Raw genomic sequence first — 16,264 nt, 5'->3', positions numbered from 1 at the left:
GCAGGCTCCCACGTGTCACCTTTTGCTAGTACCAATAGCTGTAGTGTAAAACATTAATGTGGCAGGAAGACAATGTGAGGCCAAATTCCTTTTAGCTAAGGACGGGGGGGATGCCTGTCCTCGGCCCTTTTTGTGTGACAGCCAAGCCAGGAGGATTTTACAGGCTGTGGCTACAGAATATCCTCAGGTCAGAAAATCCATATGAGCTTCCTCTTGAAATTTAAGCCATTTTGGCCCTGTGCAAACACAGGCTCAGCTCTGTAAAATGAAGTTACGGGCTGCAGAGGTGCGGGCAGGTAGCTGGGCTGTGGCCCCAGGCAGTTTTCTGCAGTTGGCTCTATCTTGGCGTGGGTATAAACCATTAGAAGCCCTCCCCAGCTTTTTCCTCATGGATGTAGAGAGAAAAATGCACCACTGGGTGTTACTGTTTAAATAAACAAGACAATTTAAAATAAGCCTTGCGTGGACGTTTATTCCAGCCAGTTAAGGCTAATGAAGTGCAGGAGTGTCTTGCTAAAGATACCCCATAGCGAGGGGAAGGCTCATTAAGTGGAAAGGTGGCTTTTGCTGACCTATCTATCAAATATCTACAGTGTTAATTTTCTCTTTGGCTGTGTGGCCATGTCTTTAGGGCTGGTGAGGGACAGCTTTGTATTTCCTAGGCTCTAATGTTGCTGCGTATTTTGAAGCCTCTTCATTTTCGTTTTCTCCCTCCTAGCTGCTCTCAGCCTTTTGTTCTTCAAGTAACTGTCTTCTACTTGGTATAAGAAGTCTTCAATTATTCCAATCTGCAATTACAAAGGAGTGTCAGAATCATGTCCCTTTCCCTGCATAAAAGCATTAGAAACTTTGGCAATTAGTTTATTTCAGAACTAATTCTCATTAGAAAAAAAACCATGTGAAGGCACCTCTCGTACAATTGGCTGGAGTAATGGTACATGATTTAATAATTTTTTTGTCCCTTTCTGTTTGGCCTTATGCACGCACAGATTCAGTTCTGTGAATTTGGATTCAATTACTTTACTGCTGTGGAATAGACTTCTTTCACTGAAATCTGTGCATTGAAAACAGAAATTTATCACAACTCTGTCTTTAAATGGCATTGAAAAACAGCCACTTTAAAAGGAAGGGATGATGAGGAAATTAATCTCGGGCAAGTCTTTCTTGATAAGGAAAGAGAACAGAAGCTTCTGGCATTTATATGCCAAAAATCAGCACACGGAGAAAAATGAGTATTCTGCATTGCTATGGCATGAACCATTTTTCTATTAAATCAAAATGAAGTTCCGAATAAATATGTTTTCCCATGAAATATAATTCACTGGGGAATGTAGTAAAAGAATAGATGACCTGTGTCCCCCCCAAATAAAAACATAATTATTCTAATAAAGGGTACATTCAGATAGATAAATTTCATTGCAGGGCTGATTTCAAAACTGAAAATAAAGGTTCATAACCAAACATAGATATTAATAGTACCGTGTACAGGTATTCTGTGAGCACCAGGCATTCATAATCTCATGGCTATCTCTCCCCATGCCCTACCTTTATTCATAATCTGTGTCAATTTTTGTGATGTGCAACGTTCCTGTATGGTGAGGATGGGAACCATCTCCCTTCGCACTAAGTCATACTCAGGACCCAGACCCTATATAACGTGCAGATCTAAAGAATCAATCTTCCAATTGCATCTTAAGCTTCAATCTTTAGAAAAAAAAAAAAAAAAAGTCCTAATCTATCATCCTGACACTCATTCAGTGGAGCATTGCTTCTTTAGTCACAGCGCTGAGCAGCTGACTGTGAATTAATCTGAGCGTGGCTCACTATTGCATTTATTTGTATATTTTGCCGTTATTTATTTGTATATTGAGCCGTTAGGAAAGTGCTCCCAGCCCCGAGCTTGGAGCCGTGTGCGTTGGCGAGGGGCGTGCGTGTGATGGAGAGGCCACCAGGCAAGCACCAGAGCTCGTGGGCCATTACTTCTGCCCCTCTGGGGTGCTGAGGGCACAGGAGTTTGTCCTCCTGCTCCCCACGAGCTTGCAGGGGAGCAGTTTTATCCCATGCTGGTCACCCCGGTGGGCTTTGCTCCTCCGCTGCCAGGAGGGCCGCTGCAACAGGCGCCCGCGGAGGTTGGGGCTGGCTCTGGTGTGACGTGCTCACAATGTGAACATGCAGGGGATTAGGGGAAGGAATCATTATGCTAGCCTCATTTTTAAGAAGCTGAAATAAAAGCTTAGGAAATCATTGATCTGCCAAAAGCAGGCAGGAAGTCTGAGAAAGACTAATCGCTTGGTGCCAAGCTCCAGTCCAGGGGCTCAGCCATAATAAAAACAACAAGCAAGCCCCCAAGGCTGTTCTGCAACAGACCAAATTAAAATGTCTCTGTGACTTCTGTGATTATAAGGAATCTGTTAGATTTTTGGGAGTAGAGCTCGTGTTTGGCCGAGCACAAAGGGTGTGAAGAGGCAGGGAAATGGATCCCAGGCAAGTGGGGAAGGGGCGAGGGAGGTCCAGGAAGCGAGCAAAAGCCCCAGCAGCTCCTTTAGGACCATCCAGCGGTGGCCAAGCTGCTGGTGATGCCACCAGAGAGCCCGGGGTGGGATGGTGTTCCCGCCAGGGCTTGGCTGCTGCTGTGTGCTTTTCATATTTATAGAATACCTGTCAACTCCAGCCCCCAAAATAAGTTCTAATATGGCATATCAGGGGTGGAAATAATAGTTGCTTACATAATTGCAATGCTACTGACACAGCTGATGAGCTGATGATGTTATTTGCACAGCAGTGATGACATTCAAACCCTCGCTGACTTACAATTACACTGTATGCGCTGAGCCCTGGCATGATTTAAATTACCACACAAACACAATGAAAATACAGTCTCTTGACAAGATAAAGGGGGGGGGGGGGGGGGTTAAAAATGTCTTTTTGGTGGCTGCAGTGTTCAGTAGTGCTTATTCATGGCTTTTTAGCTTGCACATTTCATTTTAAGAAAGTAAATTGGAAGCATTATGTTCTGCCTTTTTGCCTTGATTTAAAACCTCCCCGTGCCCGCTCTTCTGCTGTTTGACTGTGGTGAGCCACCTTCAGGGCTCTCGTTGGGAAATGCAAATTTTTAAAATCAATAGCTTCATTTTTTTTTCTCTCTCTCTCTCTCTTTTTTTTTTTTTTTTTTTTCCCCCAATAAGTGCTTAAAAAGGAATCTGTGTGGATGGGAGTGTGCAGAAGGACATATGTCACAGCCAGCCCCAACGTGACTAGCGTAGGGAAGCGGGTTTTGGAAAAGTCTCGCGATTTACTCCCAAGCAGAGCAATAGCTGACCCCAGACTGCTGCTGAGCCTCGATCCCAGGGCTGTATAGCCAAACTCTGCAGCCACTCTACAGGTTGAAGTGCCATTGTATATTCTAAAGCACCACTAAATCCCACCACGGGAAGAGCCCTACAGGACTTGATTCACAGTGGAGCGTTCACTGCCGGTGTTGCCAGCGATCTACACGAGGATTCACCCTGCCCAGGGATCAATGCCAGGTCAGTCCTTTGCCCTTCTGTACATGGGTTATGCTGTACGTGAATTATAACTTCATGGGCTTCTTCTCAGTGTAAGTTATCGAGTTGCTTGGTGACCTGAGTACTAACGGAGACAGTTTGGGCTTCAATGTATTTTAATCCTCCGCTGCTAAGACATCTTATTTTCAAGATATCCCAAGTATTTGCTCCCCCAGGTTCTTCCAGCAGCGCGGCGGCAGCATTTCTACTTTGGTTAAATATCTACAGACCAGGCCCAGCTAAAGGCTGCCCAATGCATCACAAGTCGCTCCTGTTTCTCCCTCATTTCTGGCTGCTCCTGTCCCTATTTCTTTCACTGGGCTTTTCTCTCTCTGGTCTGGCCCCTGTGATCAGCTGGAAGGAGCAGGGAAAAAGGAGGTGGATAGTACAGAGAGCAAATGAAAAGAGGTGAGAAGCATTGCAATGGGGCCAGCCTGCGGGATGAACTGACTAGGGTCTCATCAGGCAAGGCAATGTGTGGTTTCCCTTTGGCTTAGGATCGACCCAGACCTACGGCAGTTTTTGAAAGTGACTTTACATAGGTCCACACAAAGGTAAGGATCAAGACAGGCCTTGTTTGCAGCATATAGAAGCATTTCTGATCTTGTCCTTCTGTAGGTGTTGTCCAGTGACGGATAAAGGGGAGCGAGCTGGCAGTCCTGCTCTCGGATGCTGTCCTGATTCCCTTGTGGCACGGAGGATGTACAAGCAGCACCTGCTGCTGCAGCTGAACTGCAACCATCAGAAGATTTCAGCGTAAAGGACCTCTGGAGGTCGTTAAGACCAACCTCCTCTGCAGAGCAGGGCTTCGTGGGGTTTCCCCTCTTTTTCTGAAGCACCTACTGCTTTTCTGCTAGTGTCCAATCAGTCACTTCTGGCTTTGTCCAGATGCATCTGGTTTTGCCCTGAAAAATGCACAAGGCTAGTATATTATTTGCTCTTCCTATGCACTCACTGGGATAAGACATCCCACATATGGTTCCTAATTACGTGATATGTACCAGCTACGAAGAGAGGCCACAGAGATACTATCCATCATGCAGGGTGTTTTTGTCCAAGTCCTGATGGGCCACAGATGTCACGAAACTTGTCAACCTTTGCTGCGAGGGGGCTGTTCCAAGGAACAGATGCCCATGGTCGATGGCTTGCTGATGGTCCAAAGGAAGCTGCAGTGCTTGTCCAAAACTGGGGGAGATATTCTCATCACAAACTAGCTCATGTTTTTTAAAATACTGGTATGAATCTGAATATAAATACAAAGATAGCAGCAATAGAAGAGTTTTCACCAGAAGAGAATTGCTGCTGAAGAGTTTAGAACAGCACAAATGAAAGAGCCAGGACAAAGTCCTGAGGACAAACTCATGTAGGAAAACAACTGTTTAAAAAAATGTAGATAGAAATGCAGCAAGCAGACGCTGTAAACTGTAAAACTGTAAAAGTATGTGTTACATGGATCCAAGTGTATACAGGCTCTATACTGCCTAAACATCCAAACTACTTAAATCCTGACACAGACTGGGGGAGTCAGTGTGAAAGAGGAAAGAGGTGCTTTTGAAAATGTATGTGGGAGCCATAAATAACAAGCAACAGCAAAAAGGATTTGGGGGCATAACAGAAGCTATTCCTATTACTCGGGAGCTCTTAGTAATAGAAGGCGAATGAGCTGCCTTTAAACATGAAGTACCTCTCCGTGTTTTCCTTTGTACCCCAGAGCTACTTGCTGAAGCACTCATTGGGCTGAACGAAGGAACCAAAGGAATGGTATGGAAAGGGCCTGGAGGGTGTAGAGGGACGGCTGTAGAGGGTGTGGAGGAAAAGCTGAGAACGTGACACAGTCGTGATTTTACGGCTTGTGTGTTAAGTGAAGCATTTTTGAGCTGCTGTGGTTGGTTTTGGAAGGGAGTTGGGTTTGCACATAGCACATCATCTCCTGAATGGCCACGGGCAGGCCAGTGTCATTTCCCTACGTTTGTCTGGCGATGTAACCCACTGACTGCACAATTCTCGCCTTGGACCCGCTTTTGGAAATGTTCATGGCTTTAGATGCTGGTGCCAAAGATAAATGTGCTGTCCCTCACGCTCCATTTCTGCAGTTTCACATGCCTTGTGTGCATGCACTGCCTTTCTTTAAAGAACGAGGTCTGGCAGACAGCGCTGTCCACATTTCTACCCTGAAGGATGGCGTTTAGTGAAACACTGAAAAATTAACAGGGTCTTAACACATTAGCAAGGCTCCAAAGCTAAAAGCAGACGGAAGAAAGAGTATTTGCTGATGGGGAACTGAATAAAAAAACTGTTGATGCTGGTAATGAATTACATTTATTAAGCACCTTACAATGGAGATGGTCCTTCAGTACTTCACAAGCTCTCCTGAATCACACTGTCCAGCTCAGTGTTTACTGCGAGCTGTCCTGTTGACGCGTGTTATCTTTCACAGCAGTAACAATACCTGGCAGCAGGTGTTTATAGGGCTGGAGACCTTTTCTAGCAGAGGGCAGCAGGTAAGCTGACTGCTCATGTATAAGTGACAGCATGATTAGCAAGGGCTGGGGAAATATTTGTCTAAATCCGTATGCAGGCACTGTTAATTTCCAGAATCGCCTGTGATTTAACTGCCAGGCAGCGACAACCAGATACATTATTCTGATGTCTGAGACATTTACTGCTCAACTGCCATATTTACTGGTATTTAAAATTATCCCATTGACTTATCTCACCCTATGGCTTGGTGGAATAGACCAGAGCTTTTCTTGTAACAAAACACTCCTTCCCATTACCAGTACTTTTGTTGTAGCTGTTGTTGTACCTACGAATTATGGGTATAAGTGCCAAATTATGGGTATAAGTGATACATGATATTAGACAAATTGATTTGGCTGGAAAAAACAGACCCTCCTTCCCTCATCTCTTTTCACAATGGGTCCATTCATTTGTAAAACGCCCGGCTGCATCATGGCCCTGGGGAGAGAGCAAACCAGGAGCCACTTTCCTTCTGGTAGTGGCTAGCCATTCCCTGGCTGGTTCAGGAATAGCCAAGCTGAAGCACACCAAAACAACGTGGGAAACCTGCCGGCTCTGAGAACAAGCACCGTTCCCCGTGGCTGTGGCATGGGCTTGGGTTACTGCACAGGACCCTACAAAGTCACATACAGCCAATAACTGCTGCAGCAGCCAGCACAATGCTATTCAGCAACACGTCCACTTTCCATCAACAAAATATGAATCTCCCTCCTTGCTCCTCTGGCTGACCAAATGCCTGGCAAGTCTACGGCCCTTTTCCATGGCTTGGTTTTCAATTAAGAGATAATGCCAGTGGAAGAGCACAGGTCATCAGGTAGTGTTCCCCTGCTGCTGCAAAAGGCAGAGCTGCAGTAAGCAGAGGTCAACTACTGAGAATCTGTGTGCCAGGCTAAAGAATTACATAATACGTTAGGCTAATTTTACTTCATTTTATATTCACATATATTAGTGCAGTTTTTGTTATATACTTATCCTTATGTAAGTTACATCTGTTCTTTTATTCACTCATCCATGTTTGCTCTGTTTTCAGATTTATGAAACAGGCATTCCACTGAGCTCAGCAAATGATGGGCATAATAACTTATCTAAATTGCAAAGTATGTGATGCCCTTGAGGTAAACTCAGATGTAAAGGTTTTATGAAGTGTCTCACATGTAGAAGTGTAGGGAAGTGTTTATTTGCCAACTCCTGTCTATCCTTTGGCTGTTCAAATGATGTTAAGAGGATCCTATGAAACCACTATGAAAGCCTAGGGGCTAAATGGAGGAAAGAAGTAGAACTGCATTATTATCTTCACAGAGCCAATATGGCACTTGCTACCTTATTGGGCTCTCCTCTCTCTGGATGTCAAAAGTTTATGGTTGATGGGCTCTAAAGTATCTATTTATTTAATGAAATGCCTCTCACTGTAACAATATTGTGAGGCTTTATTAATGAATTTATTGTTATGAGACAGGAAAACAATTCCCCTTATTCCTTTTCTTCTCTTACAAAACTGCAGAGAAGTGAGGGCTCTGTAGATGAATGGAGGCCCCTTCCTACCCCTTTAGGTATCTTAGATACCACAAACCCCTCCACCTGACCGTAGTGGCTATAACTTCCTACAATGGCCATGCAGAGACCTGATTCCTTGAGTTATTCAGGGCCAAGCTTGATCACTACTCCCAACATTCATACTCACGGCAGATTTCACTTAAATCTGTAACTCTGTTGGAAAAGCAGCTAGCCTACAGTGGCCAGACCTGGCTATTACAGTAGTGCCCCATTTCCTTAAAACTCAGTGGCTGCAGTACTCTTGTGGGACCAAGTTGAATTATCAGGGTAATTCCCCTCCAACTCTCTTGGAAATTTCCTGTTCACTGCTGCTGAGCCTTGTGCATCAGAAGTCATTGCTCAAACCGCTGGCCTGTCTTCCTCATTAGATTAATAAATTCAAATGTTATGGAATTAAAAAGAGAATTCACACTTTAAAATCCAGTAAGAAAAAATATTTTTCTGCCTCTGTTCACTGGTGAAGACTTAAGCCCCTTTATAAGATAGGCTGTGATGCTTTTCCCCATAGTGTTTCCCACTGGCTACTTTATAAGGAGTTTGCATTCACAAGGATGGCTTCAGAGAAGTCCCTTCTCATAAAATGCTGATGGTGTGATATTTCAGTACCTTCAAGATTCAACCTATAAATTTGGACAGAGCCAGTAATTAAAAAAAAATTCTAAGCCTAGTATGATGCCTTGCTGTAAGCCCATCAATCCGGGCACCAGCAAGCTCAGTCTGGGAATTTTTAGGAATACATTTGTTCCTGAAGTAGACTGGGACTCCTTCCCTCCCTTACTTGCTTGATGGGTCTTACCCCCAGGTGTCCGGGTTTCCCCGAGTTGCTGGTACACAGGAATATCACTGCCTCCAGCCCCGGCCAGGCAGGCAGAGGGCAATGCACACTTCTCAGCCTATGGCAAGTTGTGCTGGCAACTGAAACAAGTCCCTCAGGGAGGGCAAAGATGGGCCATGGGCAAAGTTAAATTGCTGTAGACTCACTGCAGTGAGTGTCATGATGTATATTTGAGAATATCCAACTACCTGGACACATGGAGGGGTCTGAACTACTTGGTGGGTCTCTGTGAGCTGGGGAGCGGGGACATGGCCAAGCAGGGCACAGTGAGCTGCCACCCACCAGCTCCATCCCATGGACTTGCTGGCGGCTGATGGAGGGGCAACTGCCCCGTGTGCCTGTACGCAGCGATACCAGCTCAGCTCAGGTTTATCCAGGGAGCTGCATGTCAAAGTGTCAGTAAAATCCCAGAGAACAGGCATGAAAGGGATTTGGAGAGGCTGGCCCAGCCCACGTTTCCTTTCCATTCTTCGAGGATATCTAAGATGTGGTTAAGCCTCTGCAGCGGGGTGTTTCTTAACCTCCCAAAATAATCTAGGCTGCCCTGGGTCAGGTCTCCTTGTGGCTGCAGACTCCATAGCCTGCTAATACTGAGAAAGGCATCTCCTGAGTTGTGATGTTCCCTTTTCTCCAGCTAATCACTGGGTCATTTTTCTTTTCGTTGTATTTAAAGCTTCTGAAAATAATTAGCCCATTTGAAAAATTGGTTCGCTTAAAAACATAAATTTGTCAGTGAATTGGGTGAGCAGTGCAATGCCCAAAACACTTGAAGCTACACATACATTACTACTTTGTCACTGCTGTAAATTCAAAATTGCCCAGATTAATTTCAAACTAATTTGATAAACCCTCCACTGTGACAAAAGGAAAAGTGTTTGGTTGTCAGGCTTTGTGCCCTGGTACGTCAGATTTCAGCCTGAATGAATTTTTTATGGCTGACTCTGGAATATAAAACTCTGAAAACAGTGGTTTGTAGCGGCAGTTCTGACAGACCCTTTAACCGTTTGGAAAATAGGCACAGCTATAATTCTGCTGCATTAGAGAAAAATTTTGAGTGCTTTCATTAGGTGCAACAGCTGTTTCTATAGCAAGAGCCAAACTACACTGGTGGTAGCGTAGCTGTCAGCTTCTCAGAGTTTTGCACTTATAGCTGATTGTATAAACTCCTTTATGTTCTTTTTCACTTTCCAATATATGTAAATTAATTCAACAGCAAAATTACAATTAACTACCCTGTAACTAGATCTATGTGAAGGTTCTTAGCAGGCTCCTACAATCAGTGACATGTGATGAGCGAATGGAGAACCGCTGAACTTTTCAAAATGGTTCTAGCACAAGTAAGTGACAGGCAATAATCCATGCCACATCAGTTTTCTGTTACCAGATTTAATCCTCTTTAGTAATCTGTTAGGGTCCTTTAACCTGGTGTAACTTTCTAAATTAGAGCTGATTTAAGTGAAACATAAAAGACAAACAAACAAAAAAACAACAAGCCAGACTCCCTGAGTACTTTCCTGCCTCCTCTATTAAGAAAGAAAATTTCTCTAGGAACATGCTGATTATGCTGGAATTAAATTTTGGAGAAAAGTAAAGTAGAAAAGAACTATCTGATGATGCTCTCCATTTCTTTGTTCTGAAATAATATATAAAAATATTTTTGTATTATGAAACAAACAGTGAGTTCTGCTTGGAACAAGATGCCCCAAATCAGATACAGTTATTCAAGCTGTCAAAAATGAAATACAAAATTATTTTCAGAATGCAAACAAATTTTGAAGCACCACATTTTAAAATGCAGAGAGCAGATTTTCAGGCATTGAGCAAATTTTATCCCTAAATATAGAATTATGCACAGCTTTGTGTGGCGTAATTTGGGATGCCAGTCCATTTTTAAATGTTAGCTTCATTTCAGTTAGGATTATACTGAAAGTTAAAGTATCCAGAGAAATATAAAAGATTTACATCTATATGTACAAATACATCACACACACAAAAAAGATGTTTTACTAAATTTACAATGAAATATTAGCTGGTGTCTGTTGAAATATGTGGGAATCTTTTTAGCACCACCAACAGACTTTTAATGAACCTTTAATAAATATTTTGATATTGGTGTACTTAGTCTAACTTCCAGCCATGATCTGTGGAACAAACAACTCTGTGGTTGTTCAGAGTTGTGAAAATCTGGCTGGTTATTTCAAACACCTAACTGTGAATTAAAATCCCAGCTTTTGGAAAAAACAATTGGAAAACTTTGTATCTAATACTGAAGTCTGTTGTCTGAGAAAGAGAAAGATAACTGCCAAAGAAGCGGAGGGAGTAAGTTATTTGTCAATATACTATTCACTCTTTGCATTCATATTTTTATCAATATTTAGTATATATGGCAGGAAGTATGTATGCAATTGATAAACGTATATAATTGCATGTATTTGTGTTGCAAAAGCTTCTCACACAATCTGCAGGCAGGTGTGAGATATTTAGAGAATATCCTGGTGCGATGGAAAAGCAATGGGAATATTTAATGTTTGCTTTACGTCATGAACATTCAAAAGAGATGTAACCTAGTTCTATAATTTTTGGCATTTAAGTTCTGGTTACTGTCACCAAATATTCTATACTTTGAAAACCTTTTTTTTAATGAGCCACCTATGTGACAGCTCGAGGAGGCATTATACCTGGTCCAGCTCACTCTCAGAGGTGATGCCTTCTGAAATTTTAATCCTAATGACTCATAAATCCTGGCTCTGAACATCCCTGTACCCTCCTGTCACTTGTTTCAGACACCTCTGTCCCATTTGCTTGTCCTACTCACACTGATGCAGCGCCTGCAGCTTGGGTTCTCAGCATTTTCCCTGAGATTTGACTGTAAACCCTAAGTATCACAGTGGAACAACATCAAGTCCTGTCAGTGCCATAGTGCTCTGTCAAGTCTTGTCAGTGCCCTGTTGTCCGGATGTGGTACAGAGTGAGCGTGCATCTGCCCAGGGCCCTACAGAGCTGCGAGATTCAGTGTCAGAGCGATGCTGTGACCTGTTAGCAAAATTCTCCCTTCCCAGTGATGCATTGCCATCCTGCTCTCAGAAGGGGCTGAATGTCAATAGTGTTGAATGCCCAGAGTGAATTGCTTTGTTTTGAAAGGCTCTGTGCAAATGTAAGATTCTCCCATTACATCCCAGCCTGACCTATTATTCACTACATCGGGTCAAATTCCTCTGCACAGAGAGCCAACACAAGGCTCCCCGCATTTCACAAATCCTGCAAGAATTACATTGACCGGTTGCTGAGCAGAGACTCCAGAGAAGCATTTACATGTCTGTTACATCTCACATCACCAAAGCCTCATTTGAGCTCCACTGAGGGACCTCATTTGTTGGGATGAGTTTTATTCCCTAACAACTCAACAACTCACCCCAACAATTAGCACAGTACCCATATGACAAAGATGGAAGAGAAGCAAAATTATCAGCCAAAAATAAGCTATGCAGATTTCTTTTTCATTAGATAACCACAAGAGACTATTAACATGGACAAAGATCAGCCATAGGGGCTAAAGCAAGAAATGAATATGTATTTGTGGTTAGTGCCTGAGTGCTAAGAGAGTTCAAGGCCCGCAGACAGCTTTCAAATGGCACCTACTTTCTTTTCTACCTTTTGAACAGCTCTGGCTCAGGTGGACATATACTCCCCAAGGAACAACATGCTCTTCTGCCCCTTCTGCAGGTTTTTACCTTCTCAATTTTATTCCACACACGTTCTTTATCACTCCTTCTTCCTTCAAGGGTGTCCATGGCATCTGCCATTAACGACTGCAGCTGCGGCACCAAGATAAAAATTATCAGTGTGGAATTCACACAGAAATAACTTCTCTAAATACACAGATTAAAACCTAATTAAAAAATCATTTGTACGCTGATGATTTTATTACTCATCTTTCACACAATGAGCACTGCCACCTCATCTTTGCTTCAGCCATTACACTGTATTATTGTAGATATAAAATACTTAACAATGGGAAAAAATCCACTGGAAAATTTGTATTAAAGCCTATATGTTTCTATGCAGGAAATGTTTATACTTGGTTAAGGAAGACTCGGGTTGTAAAGAACAGAGGTTCCATATTTCATTCTTCAGCTGTCTGGGATATTCTGTGTTGTACATGACTGCTTTTTAGTATTTCTCCCAAGGCTAATGTGTCATAATTTAGGGCAGCATGTAAAACCACACAAGAGGACAACACTAAAGCTGAGATGCTTTTACTGTAGCTGGGAGTATCTAGCTCATTTTCCCTTCTTTTACTATCCTTTTTCTTTGGCAGACCCTTCCTCCTCCCCATCATTCAGCATAACAGACCATAAAAGCAAGGCTGACAATTTCTAGTGTAAACTATAAAAGGAAGCTGTAGGAAAATACTTGCTAATCTGTGCTTAGTGTTAGAGGGAAGGCTAAAATTCAGGCTTGTTGTGGTATTGCCTCACCCTGTACCTTCTCCACGCACTCGGAAAATGTTTTGGTCACTCTTTATTCAGTAACACAGGGTTGTTAACAACATGGGTTGGATTCAATGTTATCCTCCCATGGGCAGCCAGCCCCAGCACTTAGGAAGAAACTGGGAGAAACTTGTATTTAATACCTGGGCTAGTGCACTGCTCTGTTAGTTTTATTCCAAAATGTTTTGTTGTTTAAAGGGAGCAAACAATGCAAGAAATAGTTTTTGGTGTCTCTTCCCAAATTTGTTACACATTACCAGACTAGATAGACTGGATAATAATAATGAAGTGTAAGTATTCATACAGAAATTGTCTCTTTCTGCACCTAGTCTAACATGAGTACAAGAGGTGATGAAATTTAAAATGTCAATGTTTAGGCTTATCTGAGCAAGGATATAAACATGCTATCTTGAGATTCAGGGAACAGACTTGTATTTCCTCAACTTTACCTTCACATTCAGGTTTTTGATGTTAAAATTCCCTGTCTGTGTCCCAACACGGGATAAAGGTATCTTTTGAATCTTACTTAGGGTCAGTTCCAGTTAACGCTGTGCTTGTGCAACCATTAAGTTGAATGTTATTGGCCAAAACATTTGATGAAACTTTTTTTTTTGGAAGTCATGCATCAGTATTCATGAAAAACAAAACTGCAAATTTCTGCCTCTGACTCTAATGTGAAAAGAGTCAAGACGCTGTCAGAAATTTTCCATCAGAATACTTTTATGACAGATAATCTCCTTCTATGAATCCAGAATAGACACAGCCCAGAGATTAAGCGTATTAAGGGCAGAAAGGGTAAAGCACAAAGTCTGCGTCAGAGCTGGCGGAGGGGAACAGGACAGGGAAGGAAGGGATTTCTCAGTGGCTGTCCTTGGAGCAATTCCTCCTGAATAGGTTGAACAGGGGTCACCGGGGTAGGGACTGGGACGTGGGTCTGCCACCCCCAAACCCAACCGAGCTGGAGACTTCACTGTTTTGGGCAAGGAGTTAAGCCAGGAAATCTGGCTCATTGTGAAAAGGGCCCTGTGCCTGCTTTGGGTTTAGTTTTCATCACCCAAAGTTTTTCACTGGCTCTGCTGGCAGAGAAAAGGTGAATGCGATAGGAATGGACAGTTGGCAAACCAAAGTAATTCTTCCAAAGCTGATCTTTTTTTGGAAAATCCCTTCCTCCAAGGAAATTTTTATTTTTTATTTTTTTTTAATATCTTGTCCTTATTTGATTTTAAACTGAAATAGTTTTTTTTTTTTTTTGACAAGCATTCATCTTGATTAATCATGTACAAATATGGTGACAGTGAAATCATAAACTTCGGACATGTTTTGTTTCAACAATTCAACTGTTCAAGCTAACTGAGATCTTTATTCTCCCAGGGTCTATGAATAAATACTAATCTAAAAAGGCCTCAGCTCAAATTCTCTGTGCTATAGATTAGGACTTTATTTATTTAGTTACAGGAAGACATTTACAGAGAAGAGTTTATAACTGAAATGCCTTTGGGATCCTTGCTCTATCAGTGCAAATTGCACTGTTATAAATTCAACATGTTTTAAACTTTATGCAACTCATACTGGATGTGATAATAAACATTTGGCATCTTTAGCATTCTCCAACAACACAATTTAACTGCCTTCCTAGGTCATAAAGCCTTATCTCACCTTTCCAATGTAAAGTCAGAATGACCTCAGAGGAATTATTTTAAATTTTTATTAGCACAAGTGAGATTAGAATTTGGCCAGATGAGTCTTCTTCATAAAAAAATACCTTTAAAACTATTTAGATACCTCCTAGAAAGATAGCTTAGGAGTGAGAAGCAGGTGGAGGGGAGCGGGTGCTGCCATCCTGTCCCTGTGGCCACAGGCGGCTGCAGGCCGCCAGGGCCCACCAGTACAGCCCAGTTCCACCAGTGCTTCCTCCTGCCTGCAGCCCAGTGGAGGGAAGAGAATGGGGCCCAGGCTGAGCAACGAGGGATCTTCTGCTCGCTGTGGGATGGCTCAGATGAGCAGGCCCAGCGGTGGGCAGCAATGTCGTGAGCTCGGTGCAGTCCCTCATGGCACCAGGAAGGGCAAGGGCCATTAATCACTCCCTGGTGAAGCCAATCTGCACATTTGTGCTTCTTAGCAGTGTGATGCCTGAAGTTCCCTAAAATATTCCAGCTACATGGTGTCTGAGCCTCCATTTGCATACACAGACCAAAGATATAGTTTACAAGGGGACGACAAGACAAAGAAAAAAAATGAATGCTGAATTAATGCATTTTAATGCTCCAGATAGAATAGCTGGTAGAGATTTTCTGCCTTTTTCTTTTAAAAGACCTTTTTACCTTTGGCTCAGCAAACAAAGCGTTCGTGTTTTGTTGAAAGATTTCGAGCCTCTCACTGAAATCCTCCAGGAGGCACCCGCACTCTGCCCAGTCCTGCCCCGACAGGCCGAGGACCTTTGTCTGGGCTGGCCTGCAGCCTTCCTCAAAAAGGTTTCCAGGGAGGTCAGGCTTGTGATTACTACATGACAAGATACAGGCAGCAGTTTAATAGCCTGCATCTAGCTTGTGATGTACTGAAAATATTGCACCCTGGAGAAAACCTATAACTGAAATATGTACCAATAACTCCAGACCCTTTAGTCAGCCTTGAAATGTGGGCCCGCTGAAGTTTAATACTGGCAAACTTGCATCAAAAGGAGAATATCTTCTTGCAACGCAGTCTCTTTGCTGTGTGGCTTCCCCTTCTATGGAGGCCAGACCTCACGGCCTAGCAGGCCTTGCAGCAGCTGCAGGCCTCTGCTCGCCATCCCCGGATCTCTGCAGGGCCACAAACACGTGTCCAGGGGCTGGCTTTGAGAAAACTGAGAGTCTTTAGAGGACCAAAGTCAGATCATCAAAACCTGTCTGCGTTTACATGTGGGAACTGGGGGAAGGAATTTTTTTTTTTTTTTTTTTCCAGGTTGAAATGTGTAAAATGTGCCTGAGCATGATCTCCATCCCTCCTTGTCAGGAAACCGAGCAGCCTTGTGGAAGAATAACCATGCACTTGCAGCACTTTCTAGTCGCAGGGTATTGATGCATTATCACGCTAGTAGTGACCCCGGTCTTGCCACAGCCCTGCTGGCATCACTGCCTTCACTTTACAAAGGGAGAGCCTGCTTCGTTCAGAGACAGGGAGCAAGTTGTAGATGGAGCTGGGAACAAAAATCTTTTTTCCTCCTTTCTCCCTTGTCTTTTGCTTTAACCAGATTTGGCCTGCTTTGCTGCAGGTGGCTTCTGATGCTAGGTATCTTAACGTAGCACAATCTGAATAATTGCAATCATTTTCCCAGACTGATT

The 16,264-nt window shown here is 43.1% G+C and overlaps 1 protein-coding gene across 7 annotated transcripts in view; it reads right to left on the bottom strand.

Moving 5' to 3' along the window:
- Window positions 1–436: 436 nt before the first annotated feature.
- Window positions 437–16,264, bottom strand: part of SPATA16 (spermatogenesis associated 16) — a 95,519-nt gene continuing 79,691 nt past the window's right edge. For 3 of the 7 annotated variants that reach the window (XM_067002008.1, XM_067002004.1, XM_067002005.1), the window contains 2 exons: window positions 12,186–12,269; window positions 438–788 (listed from right to left, as the gene is read on the bottom strand). In XM_067002008.1, the coding sequence (XP_066858109.1) occupies window positions 666–788; window positions 12,186–12,269 (207 nt within the window). In that variant the 3' untranslated portion in view covers window positions 438–665. Of the gene's footprint in view, window positions 789–4,333; window positions 4,451–12,093; window positions 12,270–16,264 lie in introns of all 7 variants that reach the window. The other 4 variants (XR_010833439.1, XM_067002007.1, XM_067002006.1 and 1 more) reach the window with 4 other exon arrangements.

The sequence above is a fragment of the Anser cygnoides genome, chromosome 9 (assembly GCF_040182565.1).
Source record: "Anser cygnoides isolate HZ-2024a breed goose chromosome 9, Taihu_goose_T2T_genome, whole genome shotgun sequence".
NCBI lineage: Eukaryota > Metazoa > Chordata > Aves > Anseriformes > Anatidae > Anser > Anser cygnoides.
This window is presented reverse-complemented; position numbering and strand designations above follow the sequence as displayed.